The 16670-nt window shown below is 39.2% G+C and overlaps 1 protein-coding gene across 2 annotated transcripts in view; it reads left to right on the plus strand.

Annotated features, from left to right (window-relative positions):
* LOC145990257 (cytokine receptor-like factor 3) overlaps nucleotides 1–16670 on the plus strand; it is a 35309-nt gene that overhangs the window by 14866 nt on the left and 3773 nt on the right. For both annotated transcript variants that reach the window (XM_083125932.1, XM_083125933.1), the window contains 4 exons: nucleotides 2295–2475; nucleotides 3593–3842; nucleotides 6036–6166; nucleotides 12314–12422. In XM_083125932.1, the coding sequence (XP_082982058.1) occupies nucleotides 2295–2475; nucleotides 3593–3842; nucleotides 6036–6166; nucleotides 12314–12422 (671 nt within the window). The remainder of the gene's footprint in view (nucleotides 1–2294; nucleotides 2476–3592; nucleotides 3843–6035; nucleotides 6167–12313; nucleotides 12423–16670) is intronic.

Below are 16670 nucleotides of genomic sequence, written 5' to 3' on the forward strand. Positions count from 1 at the left end.
CCCCCCTCATATACATTGTAGCCGGCCCCCGTGGTGGAGTGGTTAGCACATTGTGCTACGATGCCAGGGACCCCAGGTTCGAATCCTGGCCTGGGCATGGATGTTTGTGAGTGTCCATTCATCATTTCATCACTCATCCCCATCTTCGCAAATTAGCCATAAGTGGCACAAGAAGCGAAGTAAAATAAATTAATCAATCAATATGCATTGTAGTTATTAATTGTAGTGAAAAATAACCCATCATGTTTACTAAGTATGTCTCTGGATTGAGTTTGAGTTTTAAGTCCACTTTATGCACTGACCAGACGGGACCTACAGTTTAAAAAAGAATCTGAACCACTATGTTCCTCCACTGCTGAATTATTTTGAGATGTTGAATAATAGTAGCTGTATTCTGTAAATGTTGGAGTTTACAAATATAATTACTTGTCAGTATTAAAACTTATAATGGCTATATATCACATGTACTTCAGTAATGTTTCATAATAAAATTGAAACAAACTCTCCTTGGTCTAAAGATAAAAAAAATAATATAACCAGGAGTAGACAAAACTAATAATTATTCATTCACCAGCTACTTTTTCTTAGGAGCCAAGAAAACCATGAATCTAAAAGGTCAGCTACGAAATGTGATCTTAAAACATTTAATTTGTTGAGTAGTACAAGATTGGATTAAAAGTAATTAATTCTTGCACCGAAGTGGCCTCCTAAAGAAGGCTCAACTGATAAGCATGAATAACTATGCAATGCATTCTAATATATATTATCTACCAAAAAGTAATTGGGCACATATGATGGTATTTAATTTAGTATTTAATTTGATTCGTGTGGCCTTCATGTTGTTCCGTGAGCAAGAGAATGACTTGTGAAAGAGATGGCACGTAGTGCAGAGCTATCAGACTTTGATAAGGGCATAATTGTGGGCTGCCACCTCAGTGGGCTGTCTAGCAGGGCCAAATCAACAATGGCATTTGTGCTTCGTAAGTGGAAGGTGCATGGACATTGTGACAATGGTGAACGTTCCATGCGACCGAAAAACTGACTAACAGAGATCGGAGAACCCTAAAACGTGAAATTGTGAAAAGCAGGACACAGCCAATGGCTACAATCAGATAGGAGTTTACGGCAGCAACAGGGGCGTCAGTTTCCATTGGAACATTGTGAACAGAGGCCCACCAACTCGGATATTCCGGAAGAGCAGCAGCACATAAGCCTGCATATCACCAAGGTGAATAAAGTTCAGCGTCTCAAGTGGTGTTTGGACCGTCACAACTGGACACTGGAGCAGTGGAAAGCAGTTCTGTGGAGTGATGGTCTGATGTACGTGTATGGGAACGGCTTCTACCAGAGTGTATTGTGCCTACAGGAAATTTGATGGTGGTGGAGTAATGGTGTGGGCTTGTTTCTCGTACTACCGTGTGGGACCACTGGTGGTTGTTTGTGGCACAATGAACTCGCAGGCATACTGTACAATACTAGACAATGAAATGCTCCCAACCTTGTGGCATTTTTACAGAATGGATCCCTGTTACTTCCAGGATGACAATGCTAGGTGCCATGTTTCGGAGGCTACTATGCAGTGGTATGCCGACAACATACAACAACTTTGGGATGCATTGTACCGGCGGGTGAGGTCTCGGGAGATGTGGTCAAATTCCATTGTCCAACTGAGTGAGATTTTGCAAGAGGAATGGCAACACATTCCAATGAACGTCCTCCACAAACTAGTCGAGAGCATGCCTGACAGGGTGGCTGCTGTTATCGCAGTAAGAGGTAGCTCCACGAAGTTCTAACAGGGTTCGCACCACCAGACTACCATATTGCAGCAAATTTAAAATTTTGCTAGCAAGAGTGCAAAAATTTATAATGGCATGCTTATTATTCTGATTTAATGATACACGTGATACAGAAAACACAAATATTAAAAATAACATGAAAAAGTAATGGAAATTTCCATAATTGAACTAGAAATATTAAAAATATAATAGGACTGGATTTATAAATTCAGTTGCCAGGTGAAAATTTTCAGGCACCATGCCGACTGGGTGTCTGTATTTTTCTACCCCTGAATATAACAGTAGATGATTTTCAGTTTGTAGAGAGATGATTTTAAGCATTATTTGTAATGTTTTGGTTTTTATCATGTATTATTGCTGTCTATCCTTGAAACGTTTTTAGGATTTTTTGGCTTTTGAATAGGTAAAGTAGTTGTTATTGTATTTAATGATTTATTGGCAGAACACAGAAATGTATTAAAAATTTGTTAAGTTGCTTATATTTTATCCTTTTTGTAGCCTACCTGCTGTTCCAAAACTCGAAGAAGTGCCAGACATATCATTTCAATTCTCAGGCAGTGCTGCACGAATTGAACTTCAAAACAAGATCCTCACTCTCGGACGAATCTCTCGCATGGGGCCGGTACAGGTTGTTGACATTGAAGAGAAGCCGGGTGCTCTTCTGGTGCATTGGGAGGAGGTAAGATCGTCTTATTACAGCTTATGGGAATGTGAGACTATGTAATTAAATGTATCATACTTTTATTGCTATTCTTTCTGAAGTTTCCATTGTTGTAGCTGACATGTTGCTTTAGCCACTATTCAAATGTAACGAGATATATATTATGTAACTTCTTACATCACATGCAGGCAACATTCTTGTTAAGAACAACATGAAACACACACCATGATACGAGATACTTTAAAAGTTTCTCCACGTCATCGAAACCTCGACCATGTCATCTTCGCCCTCTCTCTACCAGCCCTGATGATGGTTCCGAGATGGGAGTCGAAGGCTTGGACAAACTTTTAAAGTGCCTCATATCGTACTGTTTTGTGTTGTTAACAAGATATTATTGCACTCAAGTTTAATGTCAAAGTATTTTGTAAAGTGCAGGTCAAACTGTGTGACCTGCACTATATAAATGTGCCAATTAAACTTGTTACACTTGAATTTCTTTCCAGGTTCATAATTTTCCATGATTTTATTTACATGCACATTATGCTCAGATAGGTTAATCTGGACTGGACCTACAGTGTAAAGTAGTATCTGAACTACCTTGTAATGACTCCACCAGAGACTGAACGTGGAACCTCTTGGTTACAAGGCAACAGTATTTCCACTATGGAGGCTGTCATAAGCTATTTCTAATAGGCAATTCAGTTTTATTAAATTTATATTCATGCACTTGTTTTACAAGAGTGTACATAGATTTTACAACACAGTGTTCATTTTATTCAAAAGTTTCTTTCTAATTTGCAATTATCATTTTTTATCCACACATTGTTCGTTCACTCTCGAATTTTCTTCATCTCGTTAATTTTTGCTAATATATCTTTTTTTTTTTTTTTTTTGCAAATGTTAACCCTTTCAGTTCTGACTTTTTTCTGCAAATAAATCTCAACCTCACTTACACATAGTACACCCCAGTAACTGCAGCCTTGCAGGCCAACGAGCCTCTGGCATCGGAGACATGTATTGATTGTATTTGTGGTAAGGGTCTTTGTCCCTAATGTGACAGAAGCAAATAGCCTAGCCTAAGTGCAGATGCACCTATAATTTCAATCAATTACAATTTCTATAATATATCTTCCAGGTTGATTTTGAACACATAACAGACATCCATGCATTCAGGTTGCAGTCTGCGTATGGAGATATAAAAGGGAAGGAGCACCTTTTCTGTAACTTCCACGATGTGTACTGTGGTCCAGAGACGTCATTCCTCGTGAGGGAGCTGCAGCCAGGAATGCCATACACCTTCAGAGTGTGTTGCAAAGCGGAAGGAGATTCTGAATGGAGTGCATGGAGCTTGCCACACGTTGCTGTCACAAATCAAAAGCCTTTCTGTGAGTGTGTAGTTGGCTAATGTAATTCAGATGTAGTATAACTGACATTCAGTTAGGACATTGGTAGTCTTTCAGTCAACTTATGGATCTTGATTTTTTTGCAATTGTGATAACAGCAAAAATTAGTGACATGTCCTAAACACAATTTTAATGCATTCATAATCACAAAATAATGCAAAATGTGGCCTTTTTCACAAATTTGAACACATTTTGTACTTACAAAACAAAACATACTCTGAAAATACCACATTCTTGTGTTTTAGGCATAGAAAATAACTGTACAATATTTATGTATGTATAACATGCATGTTTTCCAAAATTTTATCAGAAAATAAACTATGGTGCAGGTTATGCATGGAATAATTATGACAGCTAAATAATAAATAAAACCATATGTAAATGAATGTTTTACATGATTTTTCATCTTCTATCGGAATGTTTTGCATTACCAAGCAAAGTGGTATGGCTCTGGCTGTGATACATTGTGCATCTACTGCCACATGAGTGCCATAACAGTGATATTTGTTGCACGAGAAGTAGAAAATAACTTCCTCAAAAACAGTTTCCAATATATGACATTGTCACAAACATGTGTAGGCCACATGATCTACAAATTAAATACTAGCTTAAAAGCACAATGAAGGTATAATTGCATATATTTGGCAGAAAAGTGTGCTAAAATAAGAGTGCAAATATCAAGGTCCCTACTTAAACTGTATAGGAACGATAACATGAAAATGGCACATTTGAGGACATAGACCCTTATGCTTAAGGGGTAGAGGGTCATCCCTCTGCGGCAGCTGCCGATCACTGTTGCCAGCTTTGCTCTTTTGGAGCTAGATCTGCCTCTTTCATGCATTCGTTTGGTTGTGAACTGTGGTACTCGCCTCCTGCCCCACTATGATGCTATCACTGGCTCCAACCCACAAAGACCAACTTTTGCCACGACTATATATTTTGAATGTGATGTAATAATTTATTATAATGGCTGTGTTGCCCCACCCCCTCTTACCTCCTCAGCTCCTTTTTATAGCGCTGTTGCTGACGTGAAGATGACATAATATTGTTATATGGGATTCCTTTATTTCCAGTTTCATGCAGCAATTCCTTTATTTCCAGTTTCATGCAGCAATTGGATTATTGAGATGGGTGTTGCTATCTAGACGGTGAAAACTAAGAATTAATTTTCATCACTTTAATGTTAATGGTAATGTCAGTGCCCCCACCCCTTTGACACCTAAAATTACCCTAAGAGACACTTTATGCAGCCTTCGTTAATCTAGCTCCTTGAAAGTCAACTTTAGCTCAATTTTAGGTGAAATTTAGCTCTTTTATGCACATCAGGTTTGGCAGCACTGCTAGGATGGCCATAGGAGGCAAGGAGAAATGCATTATGCTTATGGGACCATTATTTTATTCGTTCTCTCGGGAACATCAATCATCCAATGATGTAGAATAGAACATGGACGGAAAAAGAACAAGTTGAAATAAGTCTTTGTGGTAGGAAAAGTTGAAACTCCCATTTTATTAGCTGTAACTTGTAGTTGATTTTCCATAAGGAATACATAGGATTCTACTTATTGATTATATTTTTCAAACATCGTGTCTAGCTTAATAATCACCTTAAGAAACCGCTTCCACATGCAACATGGAGAGAAATTCATACTCTCTTGTATAGTGAAGGTTGTTAAGCAGTAATGCCCATTCTGACAATATTAAAATAAATGCACAACTGGTACATAATTGTCACTCTTCCCCTTAATGCGAATTTGGCTGAACAGGCTCTCCTAATAGAGGGATTGTCCGGAAATAAGTTTTAGGGTTCTGTCGGAAGTTCTATTTTTATCTCTTGCACTGGAGAACGTACCCTTTTTTATTATGACTTTGGCACATGGCATAAACCAAGCAGATTACTTTAGTGACTGGACTACTTGGTAACTTGAGATTAAAAATTATATGTATTTTTATTTATGTATCAGCCGCAGAATATAAATTATCTTAAGTTAAGGGTACTTCATATCCAATATCAGACTAAGTTTTCCTACACTTCTGCATCCTTCACTGTTTCTGGTCAGTGGCTGGGTTACATATTATGTATGATCGTTTTCAGTCAGATATTTTATAATTCATTATTTTACCATTGAAGTTTTCAGTTAATGGTTGAATTTACTTTTTTTTCTGTTCTTTTTACAGCTTGGGATCAAAACAACCCCAATTATTTTATCACAAATGAAAACAAGATTGCGAGCAAAGAGGCAGAAGAACCATCTGTTCTATTTTCCGATTCTCCACAGTTTGGACCAGGCCATTCCATAGAATTCACAGTAAGTATGGACTGACAAATAATGTTATCCGATACTGGTAAAATACAAATATACTGACAGATGATATTCTACCAAATGATTCATTTACCTTCTTAATGATGGCTGGTACATTGTGTTCCCAGTGACTGTAATATTCATCTTAAGAAATGTGGTATTTCACGACATGTGTTGTCAACGTATTAAAAAAAAACTAAATGAAATCAAACACGCACCTTGTTTAGTCCTATGAATTTTCACTGACCTTGAACTTTCTTCAGGGACTGGAGAAAGGAATGAGTTGTAGATGGGTTAAAATGGATTTAAAGAGTAAGAATGTGAAGTTCTGATCATATTTTTATACAGTCAACTCTCGATTCAACGACCTTTCTCAGTTCCCGGGAAAAGGGTCGTTATTTCGAAGGGGTCGTTATTGGAATTTGCCCCAATTTTCTGCTTAAACGAAGATCAAACGGACACAAAGATGCCTAGGAGATGGTAACACCATTTATCCTGGTAGTTATACAACCTGTTACGCGCAGGATGCGTGTTGTGAGAAGGAAAATAGAACATGAAAACGTTTTCACAAAAAATAATTTAAAATGTTACTTTCTTTCAATTGTGCACAGTCGTTGCTTTCCAGGAAATTCTTACAATTATAGTTCATGAGAAACCCGTTTGCACAGAGACCCATGGAAAGGAAAACAATCTCTCCCTTATTGCAAGCGAAACTCTAAGAATCTTGACACCAGTCACACTGGCGCCAGCAGAAGTCGGGAGATAATAGGGCAGAATGAATGTTGGATTTTATACGGGTCTACTGGAGCATTGTCTGTTACAAGATTAACTGGTAAGATTAGATCTCTCGGGAGAAACAACTCAACCTTTCTAGGCACAAAAAAAAAAAGGCGGGGTTGTAATTCTCGTTCTGGTTCGGCTGTTTAAAATACATCGCAAAAAAAAAGCCACGTTTTCTTTGCTTCAACCAACTTCATTCACCCTCCCCCCTTCCCCATTCAAGGGAGCAGTCCAAACTACTTTACTTGCATTGCAATCCAGTGTGAAAAAGGAAACGTGCAACTTGCGATCTGTTTTCACCCAATGCGTATTCTAGGACACGTCATTAAACAGCGTCCCAGTTGAAAGTCATTTAGGTTTGTAATTGAATTTCACTTTAAACTGTATATTTAGTCCCGATGAGCCCATCTGCATAAAAGGAACTGAAAACAAGCTTTATGAAACTGCGCATTTTTACATATCAAAATGGTAGATCGTTATTTACTCTCACGTTAATTGATGATTTAATGTTGGATTTAGGAGTATTCTCGATGTCAAACACCCACTCCAAAAGTTTTCCCCTTGAATAATGTATTTTTAATCGATCTCCGGGACCATTCCTATAAAGCACTTTTTTCTTCTTCTTGAATGGTTCTGAAGAAAAGCGGATGCGAATTAAATTTACAGTTTTGTTTATCAGAAGGAGCAGAACATGAAGTTATTTTAACTCTTGTTTTCCTTTCTGGAGATCGAATTTCGTTATGTCAAATCAAAACAGCTTTGCGAGATTCAAAACAATAACTTTTCCCTTCGCGCTGGATGAGTCATCGCTGTTATCTGCAAGCAAGAGCTTTGCAGACGCTAGACAAAACACTGGCGCCAGCTACATCTTAAAAACAAGGAGACCGGCTGGAAGTTCGAGCAACAGGTGGCGGAAGAGAAAAATCCCAGCATTTTAAAGATAACGCAACTGTCGAAGGTGGAACTTTTAACAGCAGTGTAAAGAAGAAAGAAATGACCCTTGCTTTACGTTTTACCATGCAACAGACAATAATACGGGTAATATTTCCTATGCAGACAACAGCATAAAAAAATACCTGAATTCTGAAATTATCAACATTGCCGTGCACACCAGTGGCGGATAAGAAGCTGGGAAAAGGGGGGGGGGTCATTTTTTTTTTTTTACTGTTTTGTTCGTTTTCAAGAATATATCCAGAACTGGTTTTCCCCATTTTAGACGTCAAAGGAAAGGAAGAGGGGTGGGTCCACTTCCACCCTCGGCTGTAATCAGCCCGTGTGCACACACGAGCAAGAAAATCCCCCTCCCTCCCTTTGCTGACAGGAAGAAAGGGAGAAGTCAGTCAGCCAACGGAACACTTTTTTGGCAGATATTACGACACAATTAGGAAAACGTATGAAGTGGGAAACGGGAGTTATGATGCACGTAAGATCGAAGTAAACTTTTGTGGAAACCTGGATGACAACGCATTAAGCGGGTTGACGATCTTTAGTTCGCCTATGTGGCTTTGATTATCTCTAACAGTTTCGCTTTTTTATGAAGTGTTGCAGGGAACAAAGAAAACGTTTTGAATGAAAGCGGTTACTGGAAGTTGTCGGCTACAAGGCTGAGAGTTGCTCACTCACGGGAACCTATTGAAATCTAGGTCAGAGCTGGACAGATGGGCCAGACTTCCAGGCGCCACGCATCTGTATTTTGGAACATTCCTGCGATCTTATCTCTCAAGGTGGTGTATTTATCCATGAAAGAGCTTGACCTGCCATACACATTGGCAAAGACTGCAAGTCCAACAGTCATTTCGGGCTGCTCCTCCCCTCCTCACCTGCGAGTTTTCAGCAGCTCTTAGGACAAGGAAACAAGTCAAGGTCGATTTAAAATAACATCCAAGCACATTTGATCTTCTCTTCTCGCGTATCCAAGAGAAAGCCTGGCACGTTGGGTAGCGGCCGTCGGGTGCGGGGTAACATTGGTGTGCTTGAGGGAGGGGAGGGCAGAGGTCAAGTGCTATTGGATATCACTCAAGCATCGTGTGGTGGTGCCTATTTTTAGTTCAGACCCAATTGTGAGCGGTAGAGCGCTTGTGAAGGGAATGAGTGGGGGAAAAAAGCAACGCATTTTTCGGCCGATATCCTTCAATTTTTCACCTTTTTTTTCCAAATTTTTCAACTTTTTCTAAATTTTTCACGGTTCCCGGGAAAAGGGTCGTTACTTCGAGGGGGTCGTAGAATCGAGAGTTGACTGTACTTGTTTAATGCATTTTAACCCTACCGTGACTCATTTTTTTGTCTTCTCCCTGAAGATGGATCAAAGCTGATCTGAAAACATGGAGGATGAAATAATCAGGTGTTGGATTTTTTTTGTGTATTATTTATATCATTTATCCAAGACTAGTGTTCATATTTAATTGCTGTTTTCTTTTCTCATTCATATCCAGTACAACCTCCATTTTACATTTTTATTTAGGGAACAAAGAGGAAAAAGCTTAAAATGTGAGAGAATGTCAAATTTGGTAATTTTTCATAACATTATGTTCTATTGGGACCATGAGGATTGAACGTATAATGCATAGAGTAACTTAGGAATACGAGGGTCACTATTTATATTTTGAGCCTAACAATGAAAAAAACAGGAATTTGGCATTGAAAACTGCTTTATTGTTTTTCGAAGTATTCTCCTTTATGGTCAATACACTTTTGCATTCGTTCAAACCATTTGTCAAAGCAGTTTTTCCAATCTTCTTGAGACACCTCCATAATATGGTTTGTGAACGCATCAACGGCGTCTTCCGCCGACGAAAATCGTTGTCCATGCAATTTATTCTTGACATTCGGGAACAAGAAGAAGTCATTGGGTGCCAAATCAGGACTGTACGGCGGATGACCCATCAATTCGATTTTTTGACTGTTCATAAAGTCGGTTGTTAGACGAGATGTGTGACAGCTGGCATTGTCTTGATGAAGAATGATCCTACGGTGTTTGTTTGTTTTCCGTATTTGACCGAAGACCTCTAGCAAACAAATTGTTGTGTACCATTCAGAGTTGACCATTCTACGTTTCTCTAAAGGCACAGTTGCCACATGACCAGTTTTCCTGAGAAAACAGGCGACCATTTGTTTCGATGTGCTTCGAGCGCGAACAACTTTTGTTGGATTGGATTCATCTTGAAACACCCATACAGTCGACTGCTGTTTACGTTCTGGCTCATATGCATATATCCATGATTCGTCACCTGTTACAATCTTATATACGTCTTTTGAAGCACCACGATTGTATTTATTGAGCATTTGTTTGCACCAATTGACGCGAGCATCTTTTTGAGTTTTTGTCATATTGTGTGGAATCCAACGAGAACATACCTTTCTCACAGCTAAATGATCCTGTAATATTTTATATATGCTGGTGGAACTAATGTCTATGGTTGCCTCAATCTCACAGTATGTCACATGACGATCTTGCAGTATTAGGTTTTGCACAGCATCAATGTTTTCTTGAACAACAACTGATTTTGGACGACCTTCGCGAATCTCGTTCGGTGAGCGAATGGCGGCCACGATTAAATTCGTGATACCAGCGTTTCACAGTGGCAAAGGATGGGGCTTCATCGCCAAATGTGGAAGTAAGTTAATCGATGCACTCTTGTCTTGATAATCCACGTCGAAAATCGTAAAACATCATCGCACGAAAATGTTCACGAGTTAATTCCATTTTATTGTTGTCGCGCAATCTCCAAGGCAACATAAACAACACAAATGAAGCTATTGACAAAACATTTGAAGTACGTTATGGTCAATAATGCCAGACGATTCCGTGCAAACGTCAAATCGCGCCTAACTTCAATCAGTGTTGCCAAGGCTCAAAATATAAATAGTGACCCTCGTAACGAAATATATATATCACTCATTAATAGTAAGGTAGGAATCTTTGTAAGTCAGGAAGCATCAACATAACATTCTAGTAGCAAGAGATATTAGTGTTGAGCAAGCATTAAAGTAACACAAGTACACGAAAATTGCTGAAGGCTTGATTAAGATTGGAATGTGAGGAGTGCATCACTTGGAGTCAGGTAATGTCAGGGGACTGAATAAATAGGAAATGGAAAGTAAATGAGGGGCCTTTTTTGATTGGAATGATAAGGAGGTGGGAGTTGAACTACGGCTCTTGAAGGAACTGGAGTTTGAGTTGAATACGGATCGGATTCATTCATCTGCAACAAAGACAAGTCAGTCTTGAACAGTGTAAAATCCATGTGTTAGTATTGCCATTCCATTATTTGTGTACCTCTCATATTGGGTCAATTGTGCTCTCAACAGCCAAGCGAGTAGTATTAAGCTACGCCACTCAGAATTCGAACCTTGTTTCTAGGGAACGTTACGAATGTGACAAAATGTAAAAATCTATGTTCCGCTGTACATTTCATTTTTAATGACAAACTAGACCAACCTCATTTGGTATTTCTTGGGCACATGTTGCCATCTAAAACAAAGAAAGGTTTCTTCTTTCCTTCACAAATGAAATTGTTCTTCTTAAAATTATCAAGTGCTGCACATGGTCCCTACCGGTTGTAAACCACAGATTACTGTGGCCATAATCCTACATAATTTTTTTAAATACAGTAAAACCTTGTTAATGTGGTCTTCGCTTAATCCTGACAGGCAAAAAAACAAAAAAGCAGAATGCTAGGTTTTAAATGTGGCTAGAAGTCAACAGAACTTCCCAAAGAAAAGGCAGTCAACCACTGATGAAATTCTGTTTCCCGCAGACTTTATACTGTACTGTATAGTGTATTTAGGCCTATGCGCTTTAAATACACCATAATAAATGTGTTTTGTTGCTATAAATGGAGTTTTAATGACTCTACTGTACTTTTAAGTTATTTCAGTTAATCCGGACTTTCGTTAAACCTGTCAACTTATGCCCCTCATTAGTCCAGATTAACGAGGTTTTACTGTACCTTGTTCCCTCCTGAAATTTGTTGCCATTAAGAAAAAAGAAGAAAAATCTTTGACTCGAGCGACTAATTTCTAGAACTTCTTGCATGGATTATACTGGGATTAATAAGTATTTTAAAATATTACAAAGGATGATGATTATGAAACCTCATCCTTTGTAATATTCACACCTGTGTGAATATTTCATAGTTTTTATGTTCTAGGAGAGCAAAGGTTGGGTTGCTTGAGAACTATAGAATTTGATCTCAATTTTTATGTCCCTGGAGTGGGTATTAATGTGCAAGTATCTTCATCAATTCTATTTAATCACCATTCATCCTTATTGCCACAGTTAGCCAAAAGTGATGATAAGTAAGGAAAGTACAAATACATTTCATGCAATTTTATTCCAATACATGCATACTGTTATGGGTTCTTTAATTCTAGGTGCTAGAAGCAGGTGTTGGTTGCAGTGATGAAGGAATAGGCCTAGTGGATGCCAGGATAGAGGGAGAGAATCTTCTACAGCCAGGATCTTTATTCCTCAATGCGCAAGGTAAGGCATAGATATGTTGCACAGAGTAAGAAATGACTTCCTCTTCACAAGTTAGTAGCAAGGTTCCCTGGATAAGTACTTGCCAGAGCATGGGATTGAAATTAAATTCCGTGCCTCCCCAATGGTGCAGTGGCAGTGTCTTCACCTTGTATACCACGTTTGTTACAACCTGTCCCGCTTCCCGTGCTTGCATTTCCGCTGCAGACCGCGTGGACTCCATGGTGGGGAAAGCCCTAGCCAGGCAGCGAATAAACTATGTGGAAATGCACAAGCAAATATCACCAAAATAAATTCCATCCTGGATATTTAAAACGCAACAATACACAAATTCAGCCCCACACTAATCAACACCATGCTTACAAAACAAGTTTCTTCAACATAACACAAACAAAACATGTTGGAGTTAGACTGCAATGTGGCAACAGCTTTTACGTAACCACCTCTCTTCTGGCTTCCATTCGCTCCTCGCTGCCCAGTAGACTATTTTTTCCTCGTTTCTCATTGGCACCGAAACTGTCGAGCGATCGCTAGCATGGGAAACTTGACAGGTTCTAACAATAGCGGTATAATCAAGGGGCCCCGGGTTGGATACCCAGTGGAGGCACATAGTGGTTTGGATCCCACTTTAAACTGTAGGTGGTCCCAATTAGCCTTTCAGTGCATAAAGTAGACTTAAAAACACCAAGTCAATCAATCAATCAATCATGAAAATAAATACCACCTATTTCTTGACTTGTTGCCTGGCATCCAAAGGACAAGTCACTTAGTATGCTGGTATACTGCACAATATACTGTATAAGGGGACATGAAAAAATGGAATTAACAAAAACATGCATCATTAACCCTCTAAATGCCAGGATGTGACATATATGTTACATGTGTTTTTACGACTTGGAACCTACTATGACTCGGGTAATGTTTGGAAATACAAGTTTCGAGTGCTACACGAGCCTATTAGTGGCATCCTGTTAGTAATTAGTAAAGTTTTATTTGATTCGTCTATATTTGGGGAGAGGGGAACAATATTTATTATTATTTTTAAACTAAATTTGAACTTCACTGGGCACCCTTGTTGTAAACAACGATGAGATCTTCTACTTGATAAATGAAAATTGTCTTTTTTAGACTCCAGCTCTACTTTCTTCTCTAATGTTAAGCTAGTATACACGCCACATTGACCAATGGTGAAGGGATTTAAGTATGTATGCCTGCACAGAAAAGGGGTGGGCAAACCCAAGTTGTTGAGGAGAAGGTGGAGGCTGCATACCTCCCTAGGGCTGTCTCTGGATAGCTGCCTTCGAATTATTCAAATAAAGAATTACATATGAATTTTTAACTTCAACATGAATTTCAAGGGAAATAAACTTCTGTTCAAATTACTGAAAAAATCCAATTTAAAAGAATCCACTGTATTATAAGTAATGAACTCATATTTTATTTGTATTTTTGCCACATATTATCTCTCTAAGGCCAGCCACACACCGGATCCGGCAAGATGCGATGCGATGTGACATTTTTGTTGCAAACCGACGTGGGGAAGGTTTAACATGGGGCTCTTATAGGCCGCCGCAGATGAAACATTTGACTCCATTCACATTGCGACAGTTTGCGATAAAATTATGAATTTGGTATCTCAAGGAGCTGCTTGCGAAAGAACAATCTGAGCATGTGTGAATCCATTGAATTGAGCCTGGAAAATTACAGGCAAAAATTTCTGAACTTGGGGACAGTATCATGGCAGCGATATTTTTATTTAATTGCAAATTAAACGTGACATAAGCATTGCATTTAAGGTAATACAAATGACTCTATTCACAACATATAAAATTATACATTTATTCTACATGTACATTGAGTCAGCTGCAAGCTGTTATGTATCGTTAACTCGCTTCCCAAATTATAAAAGAGAGACCTAGACCTAAGGCGTACATGGATGAAATCTGCTATCAGATTTTAGCTATCAAAATGACTCGTCGTATTGCTTTGTGAATCACCTTGTTGCTTTGTGACTTGTCGCATCCTGTTGGACACGGTGTGCGGCTAGCCTTACTTGCAGTACTTCACTGCATCAGTAGAAGCAAAGTGTGAACAGTCTCTATTTCATGGCAAGTAAAGTCAAAAAGTAAAGCGCTCCCCTGTGCTTTTCACCATGCCATGAAGGCATATAGGGGGTGTGGAGTTAGGGCCCCATACTTTCTTGATCATTCCCGAAGGTGGGGGTGATGTGATCAGCACCATGCCCCTGGCAGTTTCCTCCAGGTACCCACTTTGTACGATGCTGGGTGGGTGCCGGAGCCGCTTGAACAGATGGAAAAAATCCTGGTTCTCCCCCGCTGGGAATCGAACCTGGGTCTCTGGCATGGTAGTCAGATGCCCTAACGACTGATCTTTCATGGCAAGTATTGCATATAAAAGAAATAGGTGCTCGTTCTATTAAGCAAACAATAAAAATACCTAATAAACAAGCAATGTGTCCAGAAATAATACCAGTGTTTTATGTACTTTAATAGTAATGTGAAATGTACTGTATCTGGAGATTGTAACACTATACAGGGAGTCCATAAAGTCCTGCAAAAAACTAAAACTCTATAACTTTTTAGTTGTTGCGTTTAACAATACACATTTTTTGGGTGAGAAGGGTGGAAGTTTAAAGTTTTGTTCTGGCCACACTGCTCAGTGACGCTTGCACTGGTAATCACGTGATCATGTGACTTAAGATGGCGTCCATCCAGGAAAAGGCACAGTGTGTTCTGTGGTTTGCAGAGTTAAAATCTTGTGTTTCAGTGCAGAGAAAGTTCCAGACGACATATGGGAAACCACCCCCAGCAAATTCAAGTATCAAGAGATGGTATGAAAAGTTCAAGGCAACGGGAAGTGTGTCAGATTTGCCACGCAGTGGAAGGCCAGGATCGAGTGACGATGTGATTCAGTCAGTGCAGGACAGCGTGCATTGGAGTCCAATGAAATCGCTGAAACGAAGATCACTGGAACTGGGAATACCGAAGTCAACAGTACACAAGATCGTATGCAAGAAGGTGAAGGCCCGGCCAAACAAGTTAAAATTTGTACACAATCTGAAAGACGAAGACTGTGACATGAGAATGTTGTTTTGTGGGTTAATGCTTACACGTTTACAAGGTGATGGTGACCTTCTGTCTGGGATTCTGTTCTCAGATAAGGCCACATTTCATGTGTCGGGAAAAGTGAACAGGCACAATTGCCGAATTTGGGGGGTTGAAAATCCACACGAGTTTGAAGTACAAACTCGGGGTATCCCAAAGTGAATGTGTGGTGTGCGATTTCAATGGACCACATCATTGGTCCATTTTTCTTCGAGGAAGACACGGTAAATGGCAACAACTATCTGAATATGTTACAGACATTTCTTGTGCCAGAACTCAATGACATCCACATGCAACAAGATGGGGCGCAGCCGCATTTTGCCCTTGAAGTTCGGCAGTTTCTTAACGAACAATTTGAAGGGAGATGGATTGGCCGAAGAGGGCCCACACTTTGGCCTGCAAGATCACCAGACTTGACACCTTGCGATTATTGGTTGTGGGGACATGTAAATACAGAGGTGTATTCTTAGAAACCAGCTAATCTGGATGACCTAAAAGAAAAAAATAAGAGATGTGATTCTGAATATCCCAGGAGAGCACCGTCAGCTTGCAATTCTCGGTTTCACAAAAAGACTGCAACAGTGTTTGGACGTGAATGGTGCACAATTGGAGGTTTGGCGATGAACCTAACAAGCAGGAAATAAACTTTGAACCTTGCTGTAAGTACACACAAAATATTTTGTTAATAAACTTAATAGTTTTCAAGTTATAGAGTTTTAGTTTTTTGCAGGACTTTATGGACTCCCTGTACATACATTATATCTGAAAGTCTGTGCAAACATGCAAAATTGGTTTGGTCTTATAAAATTTAAATGTTGAAAATTTGCTGCATTGTAAAGCTGAATACTATTTGCACTAGTGATTATCATTGCAATTGGGGCGTTGGAGTTGATTTTCTACTGTTAGTTCCTGAGTGTGAGGATGTCATGTTAATCAAGATATTTACAGCAAACACAATCCTGTTCTTATGGATATTTACTGCTGTGTGCGCACACCAGAATCAGAATTGTAGTTTTTGAAAATTCTGTGCTGTATTTTTGTTCCTGGTTTCCTGTCTTCTTAAAAGCCTGTGCCATTTGTTTTCCAAAATTCCTGACATGTGGTGTTCCTCGCTGTTAATATTCCT

Source organism: Lepisma saccharinum, chromosome 7, assembly GCF_977018435.1.
Source record: "Lepisma saccharinum chromosome 7, izLepSacc3.1, whole genome shotgun sequence".
Classification (NCBI taxonomy): Eukaryota; Metazoa; Arthropoda; class Insecta; order Zygentoma; family Lepismatidae; genus Lepisma; species Lepisma saccharinum.